This window comes from Sinocyclocheilus rhinocerous, unplaced genomic scaffold (assembly GCF_001515625.1).
Source record: "Sinocyclocheilus rhinocerous isolate Xijiao unplaced genomic scaffold, SAMN03320098_v1.1 scaffold331, whole genome shotgun sequence".
Classification (NCBI taxonomy): Eukaryota; Metazoa; Chordata; class Actinopteri; order Cypriniformes; family Cyprinidae; genus Sinocyclocheilus; species Sinocyclocheilus rhinocerous.
In genome coordinates, this window is record NW_015656164.1 from 426,405 (window position 1) to 451,307 (window position 24,903).

Below are 24,903 nucleotides of genomic sequence, written 5' to 3' on the forward strand. Positions count from 1 at the left end.
ATTTGTTATACTATAGCAGTTTCTTAGTCTTCTGACAAAAGATTTTCTATGCCTCCCCTAGACAGTCGACTCAAATACATGTAAGAAGTACTTGGCTACAAATCAATTCAACAGTTACGAGTTTGAGGGTGTGTGCTACAGTATTTACAGTACAAAGAATAGTGAAAGTTCTCTCATCTGAAGTATACTTCTACTGCAATTGTAATGTGTAAGTAGTGTAAAAACCCTGTAGATGAGCCTGCAGCATTCCATGCACAAGAACATGGTCAACTATAGTGCTTTATATTTCATCAGCAACACATGACCTTTCACCTCATCCCCTTCCTTTTTCTTTTCTCCTCCTATTCCTCTTTGTTCCCCATGCACTACCAGGATTCATCTTCCAAAACACATAATGAGCTGTGCTCCTGTGCATAGCATCCTGGGATTCTGATCAGTGTGTCATCAGTTTTGCTACTTGAATGTTCACACAGGGATAAATGTGTTAAAAGTTTTAAGAAACGTCTCTGTTTCGAGAACTGTATGAATGGTTTGGAAAATTGGGTCAAAGGAATTAGTTATAGTGTGTTCGCAATCGAGAAAAACTGTAAAGATAGATAAAGCTGTTGTTACAGACCAGAGGCTATAGAGGAAACAGAGAAATGAATGGAGCAGTTAAACATGAACTTGAGCACACCCTGCAGCATAGTGTAGTGTTTGCTACAAAAATATCTGCAGTGCCTCTAAAACATGCAAACACTGTGGAATCAAGGTTACACAAAAGACAAATCTGAAAGCCCTGAAGGTTAAACTTGATCATCAAAAAAAAAAAAGGCAATTTTTGCAAAATTATGAATTCTGTTGATTTACTTGTGTTTAATTTAATTTCAGTATATACAAATGAACAATTAATTTTAATTATTATTATTATTATTAAGACTAAAAGCCAATTAACAAAAAGCAACAAAACTATACTTATAGAAAATGCACTATAATGTCAATAAATCTTATTGTTATTTGCTGTATACTTGTTTAAATCATTTTGTTCTCTTTCTCAGCTCCATAAATTGGAATTACTGGGCGTCTCATCATTTTCATTACCACACAGAGAGGCCAGCACCACTTAACTAAAATTTTATTGAAAAACATTCATATTCAGATCCATCCCTCTGTACCAATCATGCAGAGCCTTTATGGGGCTGTTGTACAAGGTATTAGTAATCAAAGTCCCTTTCAAAGAAAGTCTGTTCACTCTGCGGCCATATTTGCATCGCCTCCGGGCAGCTCAAACAAGAGTCCTATCTAAATGAATGGGGGAATCCTATCTCAAAAACTGCTCGCTGAACTCACAATTAAATTACATATTTCAAATCAGCAACAAAATCTGAAATGAACTGCTCCATGAATGTTGTTTCTTATGCTCAAATAGCGTTTAAAAGGCTTATTTTTCAGGCTAGACCAGCCAATGCTTATGCACAGTCATAACACTCTTATCACTGCGCATGAACATTGGCTGCCTCAATGTAAAATATCATATCCGTGTGTAGTTTGGTCTTTATTTGGCTAATAATTTGATGTTTGTTTGTAGAGTTACTATATGCAAAAATACCACTTTTATAAGAGTTGAGATGTGCAATGTTTCGCATGTTGTGTGCATGTTTGTGGTTTTGTGTATGAAGTTTAGCTATTTAAAAAAACTATAAGCACCTCAGTGTCTGCACACCTGACGACCATGTTTAATCAATTGATTCATAGGTGTGGTATTTTGTAAAAACAGAAGGAGCTTTGAAATGGCAAAGAAGTTACATATTCGATTCTGTGTCTATAGAGAAGTGTTAACACTCCCTCCCCTCTGTCCCTCCGACAATTATGTTCTTACATTTAAACTCAAGTTCTACTTGCTGACTCATCATTTCACACACACACACACACACACACATGTTGGTATTGGTGGTTTACGGGGGCTACCAGCTACCAGCTACTCTCACTGGTAGCGCTGACATTCAGACAGATTTGCTCAACACTGACAGTTTTGTTTTTAATAATAAAACCTCTTTTGTGTGGTGGAGATCGTCATCTTTAAAAACACCATGCGAAGCGACTTGATCATTTATCTTTGCCTATTTCTAGGTAAGTGTGTTTCTCCAGTTCTCTTGTGAGTGTTATGTCTTCAGTTATCGCCTCACGTTCAGACCTTTTAAGTAGGCCTATGGCTTAAGTGTCTAAATGTTTGAGAAGTGATTGAATTAATTGCGGAAAACAAGTATTAGGCCGACACACTACATTCATTGCTGAAATGTGATTTAAATAGCCTAATATCAGCTGTTGTTTCAACAATGACATTTTAACAAGATCTCTACGTGTAATGTCTTCAGCGAAATAAATATCTGCCTTTTAAATTTTATGATTATTATTATTTTATTAGCATTTTATGATATTTTGATAATAAATGTTCAAAAACTCTAAATGTATAATACAATTATCATTAATAAATAAATAATAAGCTAATAATGTTTGGTGAAGTCGGCAAAAGCGGGAAATCGGCTAAAATGGGACAAATAAGCTTTTTAGTGTGCTTATTTTTAAAAAAAAAAGCGGTCTTGAAATGTTGTAATAACAGAACTTAATTTGAATAGCGGTCAAGTGTAAATCATATGACAAGTTTTAGGCAAGTAGGCTAACCACTGAGCACCGCACAATCTAAACTCCATCAGCCAACATCTATTGTAAAACACTCGTGATTTTAAGGCAAATACAAGCTGAAAAGAATAATACATGGCATCTGGGCTATTCTCTCCGCCATCTCTGATGAAATTGGTCAGGTTTTCTCTGCATTTGCACTGTTTAGTACTTAGGCCTACTGTTTGAATGCTTTCACTTATAGACCTACTGGATCCTTGAACTTTCAAGAGTTTACCGATTTAAAATGTGATTGAAAAAAAAAAAATCTTCTTTTAATTTTTAAGGTATTGTTTTTGTTATAATGTACTGATTCAAATCCCTGTACCCTGAGCGGCCCCCAGACACCTTCCCGTGCCCCAAACATTGAAAACCCCTGCGGTAGACTGAACTCTTACACTAAGTGTAAAGTGTAATTTCTAATCACCCAGACACTGATGCTTTGTGCCATTACGCTAAAAGTGTCCGTACGCTAAAGACTAAAGTACAGAAGTACCGGTGCGTAGCGGCCCTCTTCGAGCACTGCTAGAGCAGAACTATATGCATCATTCATTCATAATTTTGCTTGGCTAACGGCAATACTCATTTCTGATTTATCAATAGCACCATCTAGTGGTCTGTTATTTTACGACAACATCTGCTACAACTGATAACAGACCGCTCGACTGAACTGACTGAACAGCATAAGATACAAACACTTACAGTAGCCTACACACACACACACACACAGGCACATCATAGATGAAATCGTGGCATTTTTGTACCCTGACTACACATACTACATTGTAATTCTCTTGAAGTGACTGAATTCTTTGTTTTTATGTTGGAGTGTTTTGATTCTTTTTGTTTGTAAAATTTGTACTTTTGTTGGGAGTGCTTTAATAATTTTTTGAATTTGTACTTCAAAGTGTTTCAATTCAATAAATATTGTCCTGATGTTAGAAATTGTATTATCTAAGCACAAACCATAAACATCGAACAGAATAGAATAGATAGTTCCCCTTTGGTCCGTTCGCGATCGCCTTCCGGGTAGCCACAGGAGTAAAATGATTGTTGTAGGTTGTGTATAATGATTAAGAGAATGTTTGCTTATAATGGTTGCGAGAAAGTTCCCTGAACCTCTGAACTGTGTTAAGGAAGCCATGTCTTGTTTGATTAGATATGTCCAGGCATCCTGCATTCATTGCATCCAGGAGGGACATTTGATCATGAGGATGGTGGTCATAAACCTTCCACCTCCATGAGGAAAATAATTCCTCTAAGGGGTTGAGGAATAGAGAGTAAGTGTAACGAGGGAGGCCCGACGACAAAGTGGGGATCCAAACGCAAGGCTTTAATAAGAGTGTAGTCAAACCGGTGTGGTCAACAACAGCAAACAACGATGGCAGTGGCAAGACAAAAGAGTAATCCAGATAATCAGGCAATGGTCAGGGCAGGCAGCAAAACAATCATAAACAAGAAAACAGTCCAGGGATCAAAACACGAAGGCAAGCAAACAGAGAAACTAGAAACACGATAACAACATTCAATCACCAGCGATGACAGAGAGTGTGTGTGCTATTCTTATAGTCCTACTAATGTGAGACAGCTGTGAACTGATGATGAGATCTTCCAGACGCTCCTTAACATGAACAGACCAGAGTCCAGGAGGGAGGTGGAGCGGAGGCGGAAGAGGGGAGGGATGGAGGGCCAGGTCCATGAGTAAGGAGAGGAACAGGGGACTGAGACAGAGCCGGCGGAGCGGAGAGCCAAGGTGGAACTGGCGGAGCAGAGGGCCAAGGCGGAGCAGTGAGCCAAGGCCTCCAAATTAAAGGACGCTACATAGTAAAACATTTTTAAAGATAAAATGTCTGATTTTTATTTTTTATAATTATTTTATATGATTTGTATAATTATTATACCCTTAATCCATTACACAAGCTAGCTTAGTTTAATAGTAATTATCAAGCTTTTATTTTAAATTAATATAAACATATAGATAATATGCAATATAAATAAGTTTTAGAATCAATAGCTTTAAACATGACTACATATGAGCTTAGATTTTTAAGTGTTTTTATACCTATAGTATAAATTTTTATCAACTCTATAAACTAACTTTACAACTTTTACTTGCACTTATATGGCAAGATGTTTTCTTTAAGTTTCCCTCTTTCATGGAAAGATCTTTTCATCTCACGTAAATGTGTTTAAATTCTTCATATTGTTCAATCTTTTAATCTTTTAATCTTTGGTTCTGTCAGGACCACTATCGTCAAAATGATAGATACTTAGCATAAAGTTTGGTTTGGCGGTATGGTTCTGTTCTGGGCAAAAAACTCCCTGCCCATCCATGCAGCCTGTCATGAATGAGCAGGGAGAGCAGCGATAATAACCCCCCTAGGGTTAACAGAACAGAACAAGGCAGATATCATTAATGTACTTAATGATGTTTAAGTGTAACACTTTATTCAAGATAAAGGAGTCTGATTAGCAAGGAATATCAGTATACTCTTGAAATAGCTTACACTGTGAATATTTAATTCACATCATCTGAGACTACAGCTCTTGATCTTCCTCTTATTCTTCTTCCACCACGCATACATCTCCCTCTTGTTCTTTCAGCTACTTCTCAATGTCTGGCTTGGTCCATGTTTACATCGCAATGCAAATTATTCCTAAGTAGTCACCATTTCATAGATGGTGATGAAATTATGTAAAAGAGTAACACATGTGTAGGTCTTCAGCTACAAAAGGAATCACCTGTGGTTGGTCCAACCGTAGAAATACAGAAAATTGCTGTTTTATTCAGTTTTGTATTATGTTATTGTTTGAACTCAAGTATAGCCATTTTGAAAAGAGTATGTAAACTTGTGCAAAGTGGCCTAGGTACACAGAGTTTTAACAGTTGTTGTGTTGAAATGAGAAATGTATTCATGGAATTTAAAAGAAATAGTCAATGAATGCATGTTGTATGAAAACAATGAAACATGATCCACAGTTTAGCTTACACAGACTGTTGTTGTGCTCACTGTGTGAAGAGTTTTGCAGAAGTCACCAAAGTATTGAAAAATGTGTCCTAGTGATTGTAAAAAAAAATTTTTATTTGAACAGATTCTCAGTGGACACTAATCACTTGGAAAGTTCAAAAGAACAGAAAAAGAAGAATGGAAGAGAATCTTGTGTAGAATTGCAAGTCTACCATTTTACAGTGGAAGCACTGGCCTGTGGTGACACAGACAGGCTGGATCTGCCACACACACACACACACACACACACACGTGTGCGCGCACACACACACACACACATATGCTTTTACAATACATATATTAAGCCTTTCAGTGTCTCAATGTAACCTGGATTCACAGCACTGGTCAGGTCTACATCCAGCTGTTCAGGCAGGCTTAATTCAGCCATTTCTGACAGATATTTCACTGTGGATTATTTATCACTGCTTTGGTACAAAATGTATTCAAAGATGTCATTATTTTATGAGTGACAAAATGTGTTTGTTGGTTAAAAGCCTTTGCAAGTGTTGGAAGAATTAGTTTATTTGTATTAACACTTGCATCAACACTTCTGAATGGGGTGTTTTGGTAGTTTTTCCATTTTGAATGTGATATTAATTGCTGTGCCAAGATGAAAGATGGTCAGGAGAACTGTGTGAAGACCTTTGAAAAATGCAGTATTGAGAAATCTTTCCAAGCGATTGTAAAAAAAAAAAAAAAAAAAAAAGGAAATTGTTTCTACATTAATATACTTTCTTCTAGCCCAGTGGCTGTAATTCAGCCATTAGTACAGGTTGAACTGTAAACTGTAATCATGAATGGTTCATAAACAGATTGTTGTTGAATATGTTCGGCAGATCGGAGTGAATCTGTTGGAACATGTAAACACAGTGGACACTCATTCAAAACCAGCCGAGATCTGGGAGTACTACAGTATGATCCTATAGATGATTATGTCTGCATCTACAAACTGTACAACAATTGGCTTCAAACTAGGGCTGTGACGAGATCTCGCGATATTATAATGTGATACTAGTTGAAATCACGTTGACAATGCAAAGTGACACACTGACTATTTGTGAAACTTAAGCACTCGGCTACGAGTTGTCAGCGCACTTCTCTGACACTTTTCTAAGCAAGGGATAACACACAGGCATGACAACCACACTTTAGTTTAATTATAACCTCTGCTATACAGTTTCCTGTGAAAATAAATGCCACTGTAATATGATCCAACACTTAAACCACTGCTAACTATTCAACTGCAACAAATCCTGTTCATAAATAGTCCCACAGTGCTGACTCAGGCTTGAGAGGAACCACCCTTACACTTGCAGTCTTTCAGGTGACATTTTCCACTGGTGTGTAGAGTATGGATCTTTAACATCTTACCCATGCATTATTTCTTTACCAAACCTCTCTGAAATTATTGCCATCATCATGGGGTATAAATAGAGTCCAAACATGATAGGAAATGGTTGAACTACCACCTATTCATTCTTTACAGTTTTTCTTGATTCCCAAAACATTTATTCAGTTCTCAAAACAAAGACACATTTCTCAAAACTTTTAACAGTCTTCTTACAACTTTCAGATGCGTTCCAATTTGCTTAATCTTTTCTGAAAAAATCTACACAAAAAATGCCCTCATTTTGCACAGGTTTAACCATGTTCTCATTCACAAAACACAAGTACACAATAACATTTACTCAAGCATCACAAAATGAACTCAAATAGCACACATTTATCCATGTGTGAACATTACGTTTTTTCTGAATTACTAAACATATTTCTCGAAACCATCACTCATTTTCTCAAAACCTTAAACACAAATCTTCAAACTAAATTCACAAAACCCCTGACTCTTCTGGCAAAATCAAAAAATTGCTTCAAAACCCTTTCACCTGTAGTCAAAATCAAACAAAGCCTTCAAATCATAGCCTACACTATTAGTCAATAATATACACAATACAGATTGCTGATTAGACACTACATCCAAAAAAAAAAGGAGAACACAGTGTCCAGGGCATGTAGTTACCAATAAAATAAAATTAAAAATAATAATAAATAAATGTTTATTGTATATAGTAAATTTTTGCAATAAACACACATAGCCTATACATTCACACACACACACACACACACACACACACACACACACACACACACTACCAAAAATCATGTTACTCTCAAAAAGGGGGGGGGGAAAACACCAACATGTAACGTATATTTACAATTTAGTTTTAATCCAATGATGCGTCTGCTAAGAGAGCGATCATCAAAAAAGATCACGCGACAGAAGTTGTTGGTGGTTTACGGAGTTTACTCTTCACAGGCGTAATGGGTTTTATACTGTACAATATTTGCTATCGCCCTACACGAACACTACACCTAAAAACACCATTTGTTTTTTAAGCTTTTTGAATTACGGGGACGTAGGCAGTGTCCTCATAAACTAACTTCACATTGTAATACCTCTGTCATACCATTGTCATTATACAAATTTGTGCCCCATAAACAGGTCCGAAGAATTCCCGGTGGGCCGGTATGTTTTTTTTTTTGGTCGTGAGGGCCGGTGTTGTCCTGCCACTGGGGTTGAAATATGGATGCTGTCCTTAGGCTTGCACTCACAGCAGCCCCACTCTTTTTATTTATTATTTTCTCGCAGCCCCATTCGCAGGGTTGCCAGAATTTTCCCGTATTTAAAGCATCAAAGAAGCGTCCCGTATTTGTGACCCTGGACCACAAAACCAGTCTTTTTCAATTTTTCAAAATTGAGATTTATACATCATCTGAAAGCTGTTAAAAGAATAAATAAGCTTTCCATTGATGTATGGTTTGTTAGGATAGGACAATATTTGGCTAAGATACAACTATTTGAAAATCTGGAATCTGAGGGTTAAAAAATCTAAATATTGAGAAAATCGCATTTTAAGTTGTCCAAATGAAGTTCTTAGCAATGCATATTACTAGTCAAAAATTAAGTTTTAATATATTTACGTTAGGAAATTTACAAAATATCTTCATGGAACATGATCGTTACTTAATATTCTAATGATTTTGGCATAAAAGAAAAATAAATCATTTTGACCCATACAGTGTATTGTTGGCTATTGCTACAAATATACCCCAGCGACTTAAGACTGCTTTTGTGCTCCAGGGTCACATTTGCAAGCGAAATTCTCCGCCGTCTGCTCCCGCTTCACAGCGAGCGGGACTCGCGCTAATGGCAATTATTCCCTTCCACCATCCTGCTTTGATCGTTTTGATTTTGCCATATCAGTATGCAAACAACTTATTGATCATGATAGCCCAACATCCAGCAAGGCAGGAAAACTTCAAGCTACCTGAGGGAAGACGTCTTTCACTATTGTAAGTTAATGCTGTTAGAGAAAAAAAAAAAACTTCTAGCGTATTCTTAAAATTGGACCTCATTATAGCACCAGAAGCAGCCCGCACTCTATATAAATTTTCTTTAACTGAAGAATATGCATTTTCATTCATTCATAGGCTATATGGTTGCAATAACATTTTAGTTAAAAAATTTAAGAGCCATTGTTTAAAAAAATGCTCTATTGACTGACGTTTCATAGACATTCAGATGTGATGCTTTCAAATTTCATGCCATTTGTATGTATGTCATTTCACAGTATTTTCACCTCCTAAATTACCACTTGTGCAGTCACAATTCTATAATGGTACAATTTACTGACAGTTAATGAAATTTTTTTTTGTATGACATTGAAATTATTTTTAGAATAATTGTACATAGGACTAAATAGGTTAAGCAAAACAAATGTGATTATTTCTGAGAACTTTTTAACTGCAGGCAGACATTATGGTACAGTACAAATATTTAGAGCTTCCCTTATTTTCTTATAAAGAATCACAATTGTCCCTGATTTTCAATTTCTGAAGTTAATTGGCAACTTGATGAAGTAATTCTCTTTTGACTCCAGCGACAAAGGCACCTTGCTCAAAAAGAAAGAAAGAAAGAAAGAAGAAAACACCGTCAGTTGTTGGAGATATGCGAGCAAAATACAATGAATTACAAGGCTGTAGAGAACAGTGCACTATTGCATACTTATATACTGAGGTTTTAATTACATTATTTTAATATAGTCAGTCGTGAACTAAAGTGGGCCGGTCTAAAGCATGAACTCCAGGACTGAAGTCCCACTCTGGCCCTGCGTCATAAAACACAAACCATGCAGAGGGCGGGGCTGTCTGTGTGTGTGTGTGTGTGTGTGTGAGTGTGTGTGTGGGAGGGAGGAGGAGGGCGGGGTGATTTAAAAACACGTTTACTGACACAGTCTGTCATCATTCTCACCGGGAGCGAACGTAGTTTGACATTCAGACAGATACACTGTAAAAAAAATTCCGTAAAATTTACGGTAGAAAACCGGCAGCTGTGGTTGCCGGAATTTTACCGTAAAAAATACGGTAGCAACGTTTTAGGTTTTACGGTTTTAACTTAAATTTACAGTTAAATAAATAAATTTCATTAACTGATAAAATGTTATTATATACCAACCTATTGAAGTACTAAAATCTGTTTTGTACCTTTGTAATACACTGATAACCACCAAAAGCAGGTGCTGATGAGAAAGTCACATGATGAACCAAAGCCCATCACAAGCAGCTTTTAAATAATAACATATATAGAAGGTGCACAGTGTCACTTGCTCAAAAAGAAAGAAAGAAAGAAAGAAGAAAACACCGTCAGTTGTTGGAGATATGCGAGCAAAATACAATGAATTACAAGGCTGTAGAGAACAGTGCACTATTGCAGAAGTGTATTACATTATTTTAATATAGTCAGTCGTGAACTAAAGTGGGCCGGTCTAAAGCATGAACTCCAGGACTGAAGTCCCACTCTGGCCCTGCGTCATAAAACACAAACCATGCAGAGGGCGGGGCTGTCTGTGTGTGTGTGTGTGTGTGTGTGAGTGTGTGTGTGTGTGATAGTTATTTCAACAAAAAAACATCAAATTTGAAATGTAATGCAGGGAATTCTGGGAATGTCAATTTACGGTTATTCACTGTAAATTATACGGTCTTTTTCACTTCCAAATACGGTATACTACCGTAAAATTAATGTCCAATACATGTAATGTCAAATACAGTTTTTCACCGTATATAGTAGGGGAATTTACCGTTAACCATTTAACAGGATTTTACTGTAGCATTTTTACAGTCTTTTACCGTTAAATTCACGGTCATTTTTTACAGTGTATGCTTAACACTGACAGTTTTGTTTATTAATGATAAAACCTCTTCTGTGCGGTGGAGATCGTTATCTTTAAAAACACCATGCGATGTGACTTAATCGTTTATCTTTGCCTATTTCTAGGTAAGTGTGTTTCTCCAGTTCTCTTGTGAGTGTTATGTCTTTAGTTATCGGAGAGAATTATTATATAAAGTGCAGGTAATCAAGCACAAACATTAGGCTGGCACACTACCTTCATTGTTGAAATGTGATTTAAATAATATCAGCTCTTGTTTCAACACTGAAAAAGGTTGACAACACACTTGTAAATCAACGTAGAAATAACAAGATCTACATGTAATGTCTTCAGCAACATACAAAATAAATAGCTGCCTTTTCAATTTTATGATTATTATTTTATTAGCATTTTATGATATTTTGATAATACCTGTTCAAAAACTCTAAATGTAAAATACAGTTAGGCTATCATTAATAAATAAATAATAGGCTAATAATGTATGGTGAAGTCAGCGAAAGTGGGACATCAGCTAAAATGGGGCAAATACGCTTTTTGGTGTAGTGCTCTTAAAAAAAACAATGGGGGGTCTTGAAATGTTGTAATAACAGAACCTAATTTGAATAGTGGTCAGTGTGATGTAAATCATATGGGCGTGGTTACCACTCAAGTCTGAGAAAGCACGCGCTAACTGTGCCCTCTAGACAAGTTTTAGACAAGTAGGCTAAGCACTGAGCACCGCATAATCTCTCCATCAGCCAACATCTAAACACTCGTGCTTTTAAGGCAAATACAAGCTGAAAAGAATAATTTACTGGCATCTGGGCTATTCTCTCCGCTATATCTCTGATGAAATCGGCCAGGCTTTCTCTGCATTTGAGTTGTTTTGAACTGTTTGAATGCTTTCGCTTCATTGAAAATTTCAGGAGTTTACCGGTTTAAAATGATGTGATCGCAAAAACCTACTTCTTTTCATTAGAACTGGGCCGCTGCTGGCCAAATGGGTGCCCTAAGCAGAATTGTATTGTTGTGCCCCCTCCCCAAATATTATGGAAGTAAAAAAAAAAAAACACCTACAATAGAGGTCAAAATAGAACTTTAATAAAATATAAAAGTAAATAAATAAGTAAATTGTAATTAAATTGTATTATTTACAAATTACAATTGTAGTCTAGACACTTATGGCTACGATTGTATTAATACAGTTGTCTGACTGATTGTATAGTCTCAAGCATTCAGAAATCACACAAAATAAAATTGAGCAGTTTTGCTACGATAAAACCATAGTTAATTTTTGTAAAGGTTGTGATGTCCACATGTTTGTGTTGAATAAATTATAGAGGCTGTGTCATTTCTATCTCAGAAAGGTGGTCAAAAATGTAAAGATTAAGTGGATATTTGAATTAAATGTTTGGTCAATATTAAACAAGGACTTGATCATCCTGTAAGTGTAACAGCAGCAATTAGGCTTTGGCGCCCTTTGCAGGCATTTGTAATAATATGTAATGTACATAAATTGTTTATTTTGTAGCCTATATTACATTATGTATTTTAACAGTGTTATTCAATGAAACCATATAACTATTAATTAACCAATCATTATTGCCTCATTGTTTTTATATAATGCATTTTAAGTTATATTAAAGGCTGTTGTTGGCTTAGGTCTCTTTTTATAACCACAAACATTTTTATCTTAATACTTCTTTGTAAATTATTATTTGAAGTAACAAAACCATTATTAATTTGTGGTTACCACGGCTACAAGAACCATGATTTTTGGTTTTATTCGTAGTAAAGCCATGGCTAATTTTCGTAAGGGAACATGGAAACTCAGAGAGAATATTAGTGGTGGTGAAATTATTACTAAGTTATTGTCATCAACAGCCAAAAAAGTTTCACCTGATTATGAACGTACTGAAAGTGATGCACAGGCTTCATCTTGGGCTTTTTTTATTTTTCTTTTCTCGGCGCCGGATTGCTGATGTCTTTTCACTTGCATATTGTTCATCAATTATGATCATTTGCATTCAGTCGCAAACATGAGGTGCGAGCGGTCGCGTGTGCTTAGACTACTGTGCTCACCGTAAAATGCATTTTATATATATATATATATATATATGTTTATATTTGTATTTATGTATATGCTAATTTTAATATTAAAATAGAACGAATGTTTTTATTTTATTTTGAGCAACTGGGATGGTGCCCCCCTGGGAGTTGGTGCCCTACGCAAACTACTCTGAGGGAGCGGCGGTACTGGGAACTAATGTACTGGTTCAAATTAGTAATCAATAATTAATTATTATTTTACTACTCTGTGCGCCTTCCCGTGCCCCAAACATTGAAAACCCCTGCGGTAGACTGAACTCTTACACTAAGTGTAAAGTGTAATTTCTAATCACCCAGACACTGATGCTTTGTGCCATTACGCTAAAAGTGTCCGTACGCTAAAGACTAAAGTACAGAAGTACCGGTGCGTAGCGGCCCTCTTCGAGCACTGCTAGAGCAGAACTATATGCATCATTCATTCATAATTTTGCTTGGCTAACGGCAATACTCATTTCTGATTTATCAATAGCACCATCTAGTGGTCTGTTATTTTACGACAACATCTGCTACAACTGATAACAGACCGCTCGACTGAACTGACTGAACAGAATAAGATACAAACACTTACAGTAGCCTACACACACACACACACAAAGTTTTTGCTTTTGGTAGTATTTTCCACTTTGAAAAGTGACTAACTACCTTTTCAGTTGATGAAAGACTATTCTCAGGATTCAAAAAATGAATTTTATTGTTAATTATGTGAGGCCTGTTAATAATACAATGGCAATATAATGTAGTCATAATCCACTCTTCTGTGCTAAATTATACTGTTTTACACTGTGAAAACACTGGAAGTGCTTACTTTTGAAAGGTCATACACTTTCTGGTTTTCTGATGTAGAACATCACATGGTTTTGTTCTGGGTATTTAATTTCTTTTATTGATTTTGTTTTCCAGGTGTGTCTGGTGTTGAGTCAGTAGAAGAAGTGAGGAAAGTGGGGGGAGAATCTGCAACCCTACACAGCAGTGTACAAAAATACCAGCGGCTCATTTGGCTGTTTGGACCTCAGAACAGGAAAATAGCTCAATGTTGGGGAAACGTCAGTGAGATCCCATCGTGTGAGACTGATGAGCAATTAAACGACAGACTGAAGATAGACAGTCAGACTGGATCTCTCATCATCATCAACATCAGCACTGAAGATGCTGGACATTATAATCTACAGATCTTCAACAATTTGCCAGACAAGGAATTTACTGTTATCGTGTCTAGTGAGTAAATTCATCTTTTTATTTGTTCAGCTTTTTCTGAATTGTTATAGTTATTCTAACATTGTATGGCAGAGTAAGAAACATGCATTCCCTTTTAAGAGTTCATGTTGAAGCGAGTAGAGTAGAGTACAAATATTTATAGCACAGCTGTTTGTGTTCATCCATAAAAATTAGCTAATATAATTTCTTGGGAAAAAAAAAAAAAGTACTTCGACCTCTATTGAAGTTACTTTAGAATGTGCTGTAATCTCTGGGTCCCGGTGGCCTCATTGACCCGATGCATAATACAGCCCCGGTGGTAAATGACTGGTGATAATTCAGTAACTGTAGCTATCTAGAAATAAGAAAAGTTTGTAGAAAAGTTTAACATCACCCATGACTGACATATGGATCAGGATTGTGTTTCCCATTCAACACTGTAAGTCTCTGCTTAGATTTATCAAAAAAGATTTATCATTGGAGAAATTAACTGGCTAATCCTGACTGTTTCTGGAAACCTCATGAACTTTGTGACACAAACATCAAACCACATTTGTTTAACAATATAGAACTGACGTTCATGACATCACACAGATGGTGGGGTATTAACATGATAATTAATCGGTTTGAGATCAAATTCATGGCTCAAAATCATGGTCAAAAACATGGTATCTATCTGTTTTTGTTCACTCTTTTATTTTGCTTTATTTGCAACTGTTTGACTCTGTTGCAGACTCTCTTTTATGTCATACTGGGTTACTAGAGAGCATACACATGCACACTGTTCAGAAACAGCACTTGAATCTACTGACAAACTATAAGATGTGCAATCAAATTTGTATACAGTATGTGGAATGAGGGATAACGATCATACTGGATGATAGTTTGCTTATTTCACTCAAAAGCACAATCTGTTTAAGTCCACATGCCATATTAAACTACACTTCTAAAAACACCGCTTATGTCGTTCCGACTGCAAATGTCCATTAGAAACTGGTATTTCAGGAAACACAGAATCACTGAACACCACAGTTGTCTAAAGATGCTTTTAGGAAACACACTCTTGGTCAATTAATCATCTGATAATTGGCAATTTTGAGAATATCAAATGCCTGCTTGGCTGATTTTATTAGCTGTCAGTTCCAGAATCGAAAGTCTTGTCAATGGATAATCTAACCATTTTATTGTCAAATGTTTTTAGTGAGTTAATAAATATTAAGTATAAGTTATTATTGCATGTTGTAACAGCCAGCCCACTATTTACTGAAGTCTATTTTTATTTTATATCAGAATTGCCCACTGAAAAATACTGCATTGTTCGACTAGTATTGTTGTACTACAGTTCATTATTAAACTGTACATTCAGATTTGCTGCTGCATACACTCTTAAAATTAAAGGTGCTTCACGATGCCATAGAAGAACCTTTTTGTCTAAATGGTTCCATAAAGAACCTTTAACATCTGAAGAACCTTTCTGTTTGACAAAAGGTTCTTTGTGGCGAAAGAAGGTTCTTCAGATTATAAAAAGGTAAGAAAGAAATGGTTCTTTAAAGAACCTTTGACTAAATGGTTCTTTGTGGAACTAAAAATGGTTCTTCTATGGCATCGCTTGAAGAACCTTTTGAAGCACCTTTATTTTTAAGAGTGTAGACACACTTTTCCACCTGTATTTCATTTTGATCCTCCTCTCAGTAATATTTCTGTTTATTCTCATGTGTTTCCAGCTCCTCTGCCCATTCCTACCATTGTCAAAGACTGTGAACAATCATCAAGCTCGAAATGTGTCCTGCTGTGTTCAGTCACGAATGTCAGGAATCAGCCTTCTCTCTGCTGGTACAAAGGAGAGAGTTTAATCTCCTCCACAAGTGTCTCTGGTCTCAACAACAGCTTCTCTCTTCCTCTGGAGGTGAATTATCAGGATATCAACATCTACAGCTGTGTGCTGAACAATTCAATCAGCAACCAGACCAAACACCTCAACATCGCCGAACTCTGTCAACTATCTCCAGGTATGCAGCAACCACAGCAGCAAAAATTACCTGTTTAAAATATCGATCAGAGAAACACTGGAAAATGTAAAACTAGTTCTGAAATATCTCTAATGTGATCGTTGTTAGACACAGCTGTCTGTAATTTGATGTATTGAAAGGGATAACACTATTTAATCCGAACAGTAAGTTACTGTTTTGGTATCACACCAACAATTTTGTTACAGTACTTAATCTTTATAAATCAGGGGCTCTAGCTATTAGTAATAATGTCTCTGATTGCTCAATATAACTTTGGTTCCCTGAGATGAGGGAACGAGACATTGCATCAGTAACTGACGATATGGGAAAGATTTTTCTTAGAGAATACTGACCTCTTATTGAATCATAGCAGTTTAAGTACACTGGCTGAATGACAAGGCTATTGCATCCACAATCCAGTGGGACAGCCTCTGTATAGATGCACCAAAACAAACAAAGAGCTTTAGTAAACCTGAGCAACTGACAGGAACGTGGTTTCCCCACATTACAATCCAGACATCCCTTCTCAACCAGCAATACAATCATTAAAATCATAATGTTGTTAAGTGACTGTTAATAACTATTGATAATAGCTATTCAAATTTTAAGGACCACCCACTGGCCCAACCATGGAATCCAACAGTGTGGGTGAAGGTACAGTGCGTGTGGGTTTGTTACTTGCGTTTCCACAAGGTTCACTTAATTTATTAGGATTGAGCTTCAGTTTGGTTATACAGTAGCTCTTTGTTTTCAAGTGATGGGCATTGTCCATAAAGGATAGCATTTTTTATAAGAGTCCTTCTCTCTAACACTAATGTGTGAGGGGGTCCAGTTCTTCTGCCAACCACAGAACCAGCCTTCCTCATTAGCTGTGTGATGTTCCTCTTTTTTTTTAAATTTTTTTTTTTTATTAATTGCACACAAGAATTCTAAACAAATTTTAATATTGTAGCATAATGATATTTACTATGTAATAATAATAATAATAATAATGGAACTGAATAATATATTTACTTTGTTAGTTTTGATGACTGTTTCTCTTTGTTCATTACAGAGCCAGGTTATATAGTCCTGGTGGTGCTGGTGGTGCTGGGGGTGCTAGGGGTGCTGGGTAGTATTGGAGTAGCATCTTGGATCTGCTGGAAAAAAAGGCAAGCAGAACAAAATGGCAAGTATTAGCTACAGTTGATACAGATTGTGTACATATTTAGCCATTTAAAAAAATTTTCTTAGACATATTTTATTTATAACCAGATGTCTAATAGACAAAAAAAGGTACGTTTTAGCTATAAACAGTAGAGTCCCGTGTGGAAAGAGAGGTGGAAAGTGAAAATGTCTTCTCTTTAATTATAATGAAATTGGATCTTATCTGTTTATTATCTTATATTCTATTACAGTGTAAAAAACAGTTGTTCTATCAACAAAAGGAACACTTCAACAATATTAGCAAAGGCCTATCAACACAGAAGTCCACCAGTTTCATTTTGCTGACTTGCTGCATTTGAATGAAAGCACATCTGTGGTGCTAAGTCTCGTATTTAAAGAAAATAGCTCACTTTCATGTTGAAAACAAGGTGGATAAGCTCTGCTATTTACACCAGTCATTATCACGGTATAACTGTGGAATATTGTGACTGAGCAACCAGAATCTGGCATTTCAGAGCCATGTAATACAAACAAATTAAACTGAGTATCAACAGCTATCAGTTCTTTTCAATTCCTCGATTTCAGACCCTACTCTGGTCTAAAATTAGGAAGTTGATGGGATAGGTATATATTACATCCTCCTAAATTTGTAGGAAATGCTGCCTATATTTGTACTAATGGTCTAATGGTGTGATTGCAGGGGTCGTTTAGGGTTATGAGTGGAACAGTCTCCAGGAGATTCAACAGCCACCCAGATGAGAGGAATTCTTTGGAGATTAATGAAGAATCATGACCAATTTATAATACTTGTTAGCCAATCTAATGATGACTAAATAAATACATTCATTTAGGTCAGGGGGTCTTTGGGGCTAGATTGGACACCCTGACTGTGTGTTTGGATCTGATCTTGTAACCTATTTGCGGTGGGTGGGTTACAATGTATATATGTAAAGTATATGTACAATATATTTATATATATATATGTATGTGTATATACATGTATAAAAAAATGGGAACATATTTCTTTTCTACAAGCTCTTTGTTATGAAATGTGGCAGTCAGTGATAGCGCAGTCTTTACAGTCCCTGTTACAATGTCTAGATGAGGTTAAAGCTTGGCTCTCAAATAATTTTCTTCAGCTTAATGAAAAAAGTCTGAGATCATAATATTTGGTCCTTCTAAGGCTAAAGAGAAGATAGCCAACTCTCTTGCCCCCTTAGAAATGACAGTGAAAAACAGTGTGAGAAACCTTGGGGTCATAATTGATTCATCTCTCAGTTTTGATAAACAGATTCATTTGGTTGTAAGAAGCAGTTTTTATCAGCTTAGAATTATTTCAAAGTTAAAACCTTTTCTGAATTGTAAAGATTTGGAGATTGTTATTCATGCTTTTATCACTTCGCGACTGGATTACTGTAACTCACTTTATGTAGAGATCTGTCAACGGCAACTATCTCGATTGTAGCTCGTGCAGAATGCCGTAGCTAGGGTTCTGACTGGCACAAAAAAAAGGGAACACATCACTCCGGTGCTATCATCTCTCCACTGGCTACCAGTCAGGTATAGGATTGAGTTTAAGATTGTATCATTGGTTTTTAAAGCTTTACACAACTTATATTAGTGATCTCTTAGGGTCTCACACACCGGCTAGGTCACTTAGATCAGTAAATCAGTCGTTGCTGACTGTCCCTCGGTCCAAACAGAAGTCAAAAGGTGACCGTGCCTTTTCAGTAGTAGGTCCACAATTATGGAACGGTCTTCTCCTGTATATTCAGCAGGCTCCATCTACAGAGGTTTTTAGGTTCCAGTTGAAGATGCATTTTTTTAGTCTGGCCTTTGAAGTAGGGAAAGTTTGACTTGGGAACCTTTTATAAATGTTTGTTTACTGTTGTGTGTGTATTTTATTTTTATCCTTAATTTGTGAAGCACTTTGGGAAACAAATTAAATAAATGAAGTTGAAGTTAACAACAAAAGAGAGAATAACGAAAACCGTTTTAATAATAAACACCACAGGGAACAACACCACACTCCACTGCAAATGAGGATGAACAGAGGAAAAGGGAGAACTCGGTTTATATACAGGGCAAACAAAGGGAACTAATGAGTTAATTAATGAGACGCCAGGTGAACAGGATCAGTAATCAGACAACTGAGGAAAACTAGGTCACAGGACAAGGAAGACTAAATGCAATGAAACAGCAGACATGTAACACTCTTCCAGTTTCATTGCTTTTTTTTTTTTAAACATGCGTCAACTAAAATGTTGGATGTGATAATTTATTGTGATTTATCAGACAATCCATCTTCTATAAACATCGTAATTTTTATAGACTATTTCATCTTATATTTAGGGCAAAATTTTAAAGTGACAAAATGAGCAAAGGGTTTTGGGTCTTGGGAGTTGCCTTTTTACTAGCAGGTGTGTACGTGCTGCCATAAATATAATAGAATAATAATATTGTATATCTATGGGTGCTGCATGTGTGCCGTCAAAACCTGTAAGACTAATTCACTGCTGGTTCCCTTGAGATTTTCCTATGGGTTTTTAAAATGAGTTTTTTCCAGTTTGAGTCAAATAAGGTCCGTGGTAAACATAACTTGACGATACTTTGTCGTTTTGCTCTACAATGTAAATTACCATCATTTATTATTATTAACCTTTGGGGTGTGGAATGTGTACCTCGAGGGCCAGAGAACTTCTAGTTTAGCTGATTAGCAAAGGAAGTCGCAACATTTCAAAGTGTGAAAAAAACTAGCTTTTTAATATCTAATAACAGATATTTCCCCTGGTATTCTAATATTGAAGAAGAAAAAAGATGCTAATGAACAGTTAATTAACCCTGCAGTGTCAGTGCTGGAGATGGCAGCAAACATTCAAAGTGTTACCTTCAAGCCAACTGGTGGTTTAGAAGTAGTTCAACTTTTAACAGAATTGTTAAAAACTAAAAAGTCGGGAAATGTAATGCGTTGAAACCTACATTTTGATTGTATACGTGTGTTCTTCATGTGTATTAAGGGAGGGGCGATTTTATTAATTAAAAAAGACACAAAAATGACCAAATTAAAGTAATTAACACTAATGCATTTCTTTTTTTTGTAATTTACATAAACACATTTTATGTAATTTTATTCTGGGGAGAAAACCAGTAGATTAATTGAATTGTCCAGTAGATGGCTGCAGTGATCCACACATGCTGCTCATATAGACTAGTGTTTCACAAGCAGAGGAAATCAAGATGAAATAATTTCCATTATTATTTAATATTATTATTATTATTATTATTATTATATATATATATAAGTTCACACTCAACGTGTCAGCCAAGACGTATATCTGCCACGCATGCATCAGGTTGACGGAAGATGTCCAGATGAGTCTTCCCTCCTGGGTGCCATTTACGAATCTCCCTAGAGACTGGTCCTGCACAGACAGATACTAACACACACATTTAGGTCCCCACCGTGAAATGAGTCCCCATGAGTCTGTGTGTATTCAGGTTTAAGTCCCCACCAGAATAGAAAAACAGGTACACACACACACACACACACAGAATACGCAACATCTTCAAGGCTGGGTTGTTCAAACCCAAGCTCTAATCAGGTACTTTCCCCAAACATCCAGAAGTACTTTTTCTCAGCTAGAGGTTTCAGACAAGTATTTTCTAATGTTTTAAGATGAAAAATAAATACTTTAATTGTAAATTGGTCATGTAGATGAGAGGCCCTAATGACCTTTGTGCCCTAAGCTGTCCTAGTAATTCAGAAGAGTAAATGTACGTTTTAACGTGTTGAGTGTTTTCTCAAACCAAGGAGAGATCACATTCCAGTGAGAAGACATGTAATTCTGTACTCTTCAAGTTTCACATGGGGAAGTTCAAATCATTTAATATTTTGAAGAATAATATTAGTTAACAACTTAATTAATCACTCAAAATGATATATATTGAAGCGGCAGTGGATTCCAGAATCCATCCCTTCACTAACTTTTCACTAGCTTTAGCAGAGTTACACACTGCATGAAAGGTTTTCAAAAAATCATAATAGGGGCACTTTAACAGCATTAACTTACAATAGTGAAATACGTCTTACCTCAGGTAGACTGAATGTTTTCCTGCCTTGCTGGATGTTGGGCTCATGATCAATAAGTTGTTTGCATTCGCCCAAACTGATTTGGCAAAATTTAAATGCAGATAGTGAAAGGGAATTGCCATTAGCGCAAATCCAGCTCGCTGTGAAGCGGAAACAGCCGACAGAGGATTGGTCTTAAAGCCTATCTCAAACAGCATCCATATTTCAACCCCAGTGGCATGACAACATCAGCCCCTTGCGGCCAAAAAAACAGACCGATCCACCGGGAATTCTCCTGGTGCTACCGATTAGCCAATTCGGGCCTGTATGATACTATCAACCAACTAATTAACTTGCCACATGTAAAGTAAAACATTGCAGATCATAGTCAGGGTTGTTCTTATTTGTTGTTGTCAGTCCTAGCCATCCAGTCTCCCTTAAAAATCATCCTTCCAAAGAGAGAAATAGTTTGATTGAACCTGTGATGCAGCCCTCTAGAGGCAGCTGCAGACTTTAGACAGAACGTCTCGGTTACGTATGTAACCCTCGTTCCCTGAAGGAGGGAACGGAGACGTCACGTCGGATGACCGACGAAATTGGGATCTCGCTTAGAGGGACCAATCTACTTCGAGTGTAAACTAAACGAGCCAATGCACATTGGCATGCGATTATTGCATCCAGCTGCCGCTGATCACAGTGTGAGTATAAGTAAGCAGCCGGTGCAGCGCATATTCAGGTTTTCGCTGAGGAGCCGAGCCGGTGACCCGGCCGCTCAGCGGTGGTACAGGAGCTGTGGCGACGGGACGTGACGTCTCCCTTCCCTCCTTCAGGGAACGAGGGTTACATACGTAACCAAGACGTTCCCTTTCAGTCGGTCACTCTCGACGTCACATCAGATGACCGACGAATTGGGATCCCTACCAAAGGGCAACAGATACTGCCCCTTCCAGTGTCCTGTGGAAGCCACCTGCGCCCCTTCTTTTTGGCGTAGGCCAGGCCTTACCACAAGAAGACCAGTTACTGCTGCTATTGTACTACCCACTCAGTAAGACTGGATAACATTGGTAAAACGTGCCAGTTCCACTTGGAACCGGAACGTTGAGGAAGCCCATCCTTCCCGAAGGAGGTTTCAGAAGCACTTACACATATGAACAACTGGCAGTGAGAGGTTTCTGGAGAGGCAAACAGGTCTACCTGAGTGACTGCGAAATGACTCCAAATCAGCTGGACCGACTGGGGATGGAGTTTCCATTCTCCCGGGAGTGCAGCTCGTGACAGCTCGTCGGCTGCCCGGTTGTGCAGACCAGGAATGTAAATGGCACGAAGCGAACTCAGATGCTTCTGATGCCAAAGGATGAGGTGATGGGCGAGTTGCGACATGCGACGGGAGCGTAAACCACCTTTTTGGTTGATGTACGCAACGATCGCAGTGTTGTCCGTACGGACCAGTACATGCTTGCCTCGTAAGCGCCCTTTGAGACGGCTCAAAGCCAGGCGTACTGCCAGAAACTCTAGGCAATTGATGTGCCAGTGCAGTTGGGGGCCCGTCCAAACCCCCGACACTGCAAGCCCGTCGAACGTGGCCCCCCAGCCGGTGGTAGAGGCATCCGTGTGAACCACAGCATTCCTGGAGACCACAGGGTGAAGGTTTGGCTCGGACCTGGTGAGTGCCGCGTAGCCACGCCCACCTCAGGACTCTGCCGTGGAGCCAGTGTTAAAGCGGTCTCATATGAAGCAGCCCCAGCAGTGTGACTGCCGCTGCAGCTGCCATATGCCCCAGGAGCCTCTGAAACTGTTTTAGTGGGACTGCCGTCCTGCCCTTGAACATATTCAGGCAGTTCAACACCGACTGAGCATGTCCTTGCATGAGGCATGCTCGACCGAATCCAACTCCATACCGAGAAAAGAGATCCTCTCCAAGAAGAGTTTGCTCTTTTCCCAGTTGACCCGAAGGCCCAACCGGCTGAGGTGCGAAAGCACCAAGTCCCTGTGTGCACACAACTTATCCTGAGACTGAGCTAGTACTAGCCAGTCGTCGAGGTAGTTAAGAAAGCGAATGGCCTGTTCTCTCAGGGGAACAAGGGCTGCCTCCGCAACTTACGTGAAGACACGGGGCGACAGGGACAGCCCGGAGGGCAGGACCTCGTACTGACATGCTCGTCCTTCGGACGCGAACCGCAGCAATGGTCTGTGGTGCGTAAGGATCGACACATGAAAGTACGCGTCCTTCAGGTCGATCGCTGCAAACCAATCTCGGGGACGGATGCACCCGAAGATGCGTTCCTGCGTCAACATCTTGAACAGTAACCGGTGCATGACCCGGTTCAAGACACGCTGGTCCAAGATCGGTCGTAACCCACCGCCTTTCTTGGGTACAACGAAGTAGGGGCTGTAAAACCCCATCTCCATATCGGCTGGAGGGACCGGCTCTATCGCATCCTTCTCCAGTAGGACTGCGATCTCCGGACGTGAGACAGGAGCATCAGCCGCCTTCACTGATGTGAAGTGGATTCCATTGAACTTGGGGGGACGTCGGGCAAACTGAATCGCATTGCCGAGTCTGATGGTCCTCAGGAACCAGCGAGACGGTATGGGTAGCCAGGTACCCAGACACCACACAAGCTGGACCAGCAGGACCACCGACATACCCGCAGTGGGGCAGTGAGGTGGAACACAGGGACCCAGCTCGGGCGGCTTGTGAGCGGGCCGGAGAGGGTCGAGATTTTTGGAAACCAAATTCTCCACCAAGCCCTCCTCCGGGGAAGGGAGAGGTACATCCCTCTTTCTCTGGGTCACCCGTCCCGAGGCCTCTTGCTCTTCCGCTCACCGCCAAGTTGACGGGGGCCTGGACGGGTGGGGCAGCCTGCCTACGCCCAGCTCCACGGCGCCGCTTGCATTAGGCTGCTGCGTATGCGGCACGGGAGCGAGGGTGGATGCAGGGGGCCACCCTCGGCGACGAGCAGGCTAGGGCGCTGTGGCCGGCTGGAGGCAGCAGTCGGACCGCCTCAGTCTGCTCCTGTACAGCAGAGAACTGCTGGGCCATGTTCTCGACTGCGTCGCTGAAAAGGCCGGTCTGGGACACAGGGACCTTGAGGAACCAAACTTTGTCGGCATCCCTCATGTCGATGAGACACAACCAGAGTTGACGCTCCTGGACCACAAGTGTGAACATCGCATGACCCAGAGAACTCGCGGTGACCTTCGTCGCTCGGAGCGCGAGATCAGTTGCGGTTCGGAGCTCTTTTAGAACTTCCGGATCGTGACCACCCTCGTGTAGGTCCCTCAGTGGTTTAGCCTGAAGAACCTACAGTAACGCAATAGCGTGTAAGGCGGAGGCAGCTTCTCCACAGGCCAAACAGCCTTCAATTCAATTTGATTTTTGTTAAACGAATAAAAAAAAGCTTAGTTTACCGCGGAAGCGGTCGTGGGAAGACCGAAGAGTGTAAAGACCGTCGACTCTACCATGCGACTCCACCGGGCAGGGACACCGGCAAGGGACATAAGTA

At 38.8% G+C, this 24,903-nt stretch overlaps 2 protein-coding genes across 2 annotated transcripts in view; one reads left to right on the forward strand and one right to left on the reverse strand.

The window, feature by feature from the left end:
- Positions 1-16,220, forward strand: part of LOC107719715 (uncharacterized) — a 27,063-nt gene extending 10,843 nt beyond the window's left edge. Inside the window, exon 3 of the mRNA XM_016527201.1 lies at positions 15,898-16,220. Coding sequence (XP_016382687.1) covers positions 15,898-16,220 — 323 coding nt within the window. The remainder of the gene's footprint in view (positions 1-15,897) is intronic.
- Positions 16,221-17,230: 1,010 nt separating this feature from the next.
- The window catches only part of LOC107719716 (NACHT, LRR and PYD domains-containing protein 14-like), a 23,929-nt gene continuing 16,256 nt past the window's right edge, over positions 17,231-24,903 (reverse strand). The window contains exon 7 of the mRNA XM_016527202.1: positions 17,231-17,321. Coding sequence (XP_016382688.1) covers positions 17,231-17,321 — 91 coding nt within the window. The remainder of the gene's footprint in view (positions 17,322-24,903) is intronic.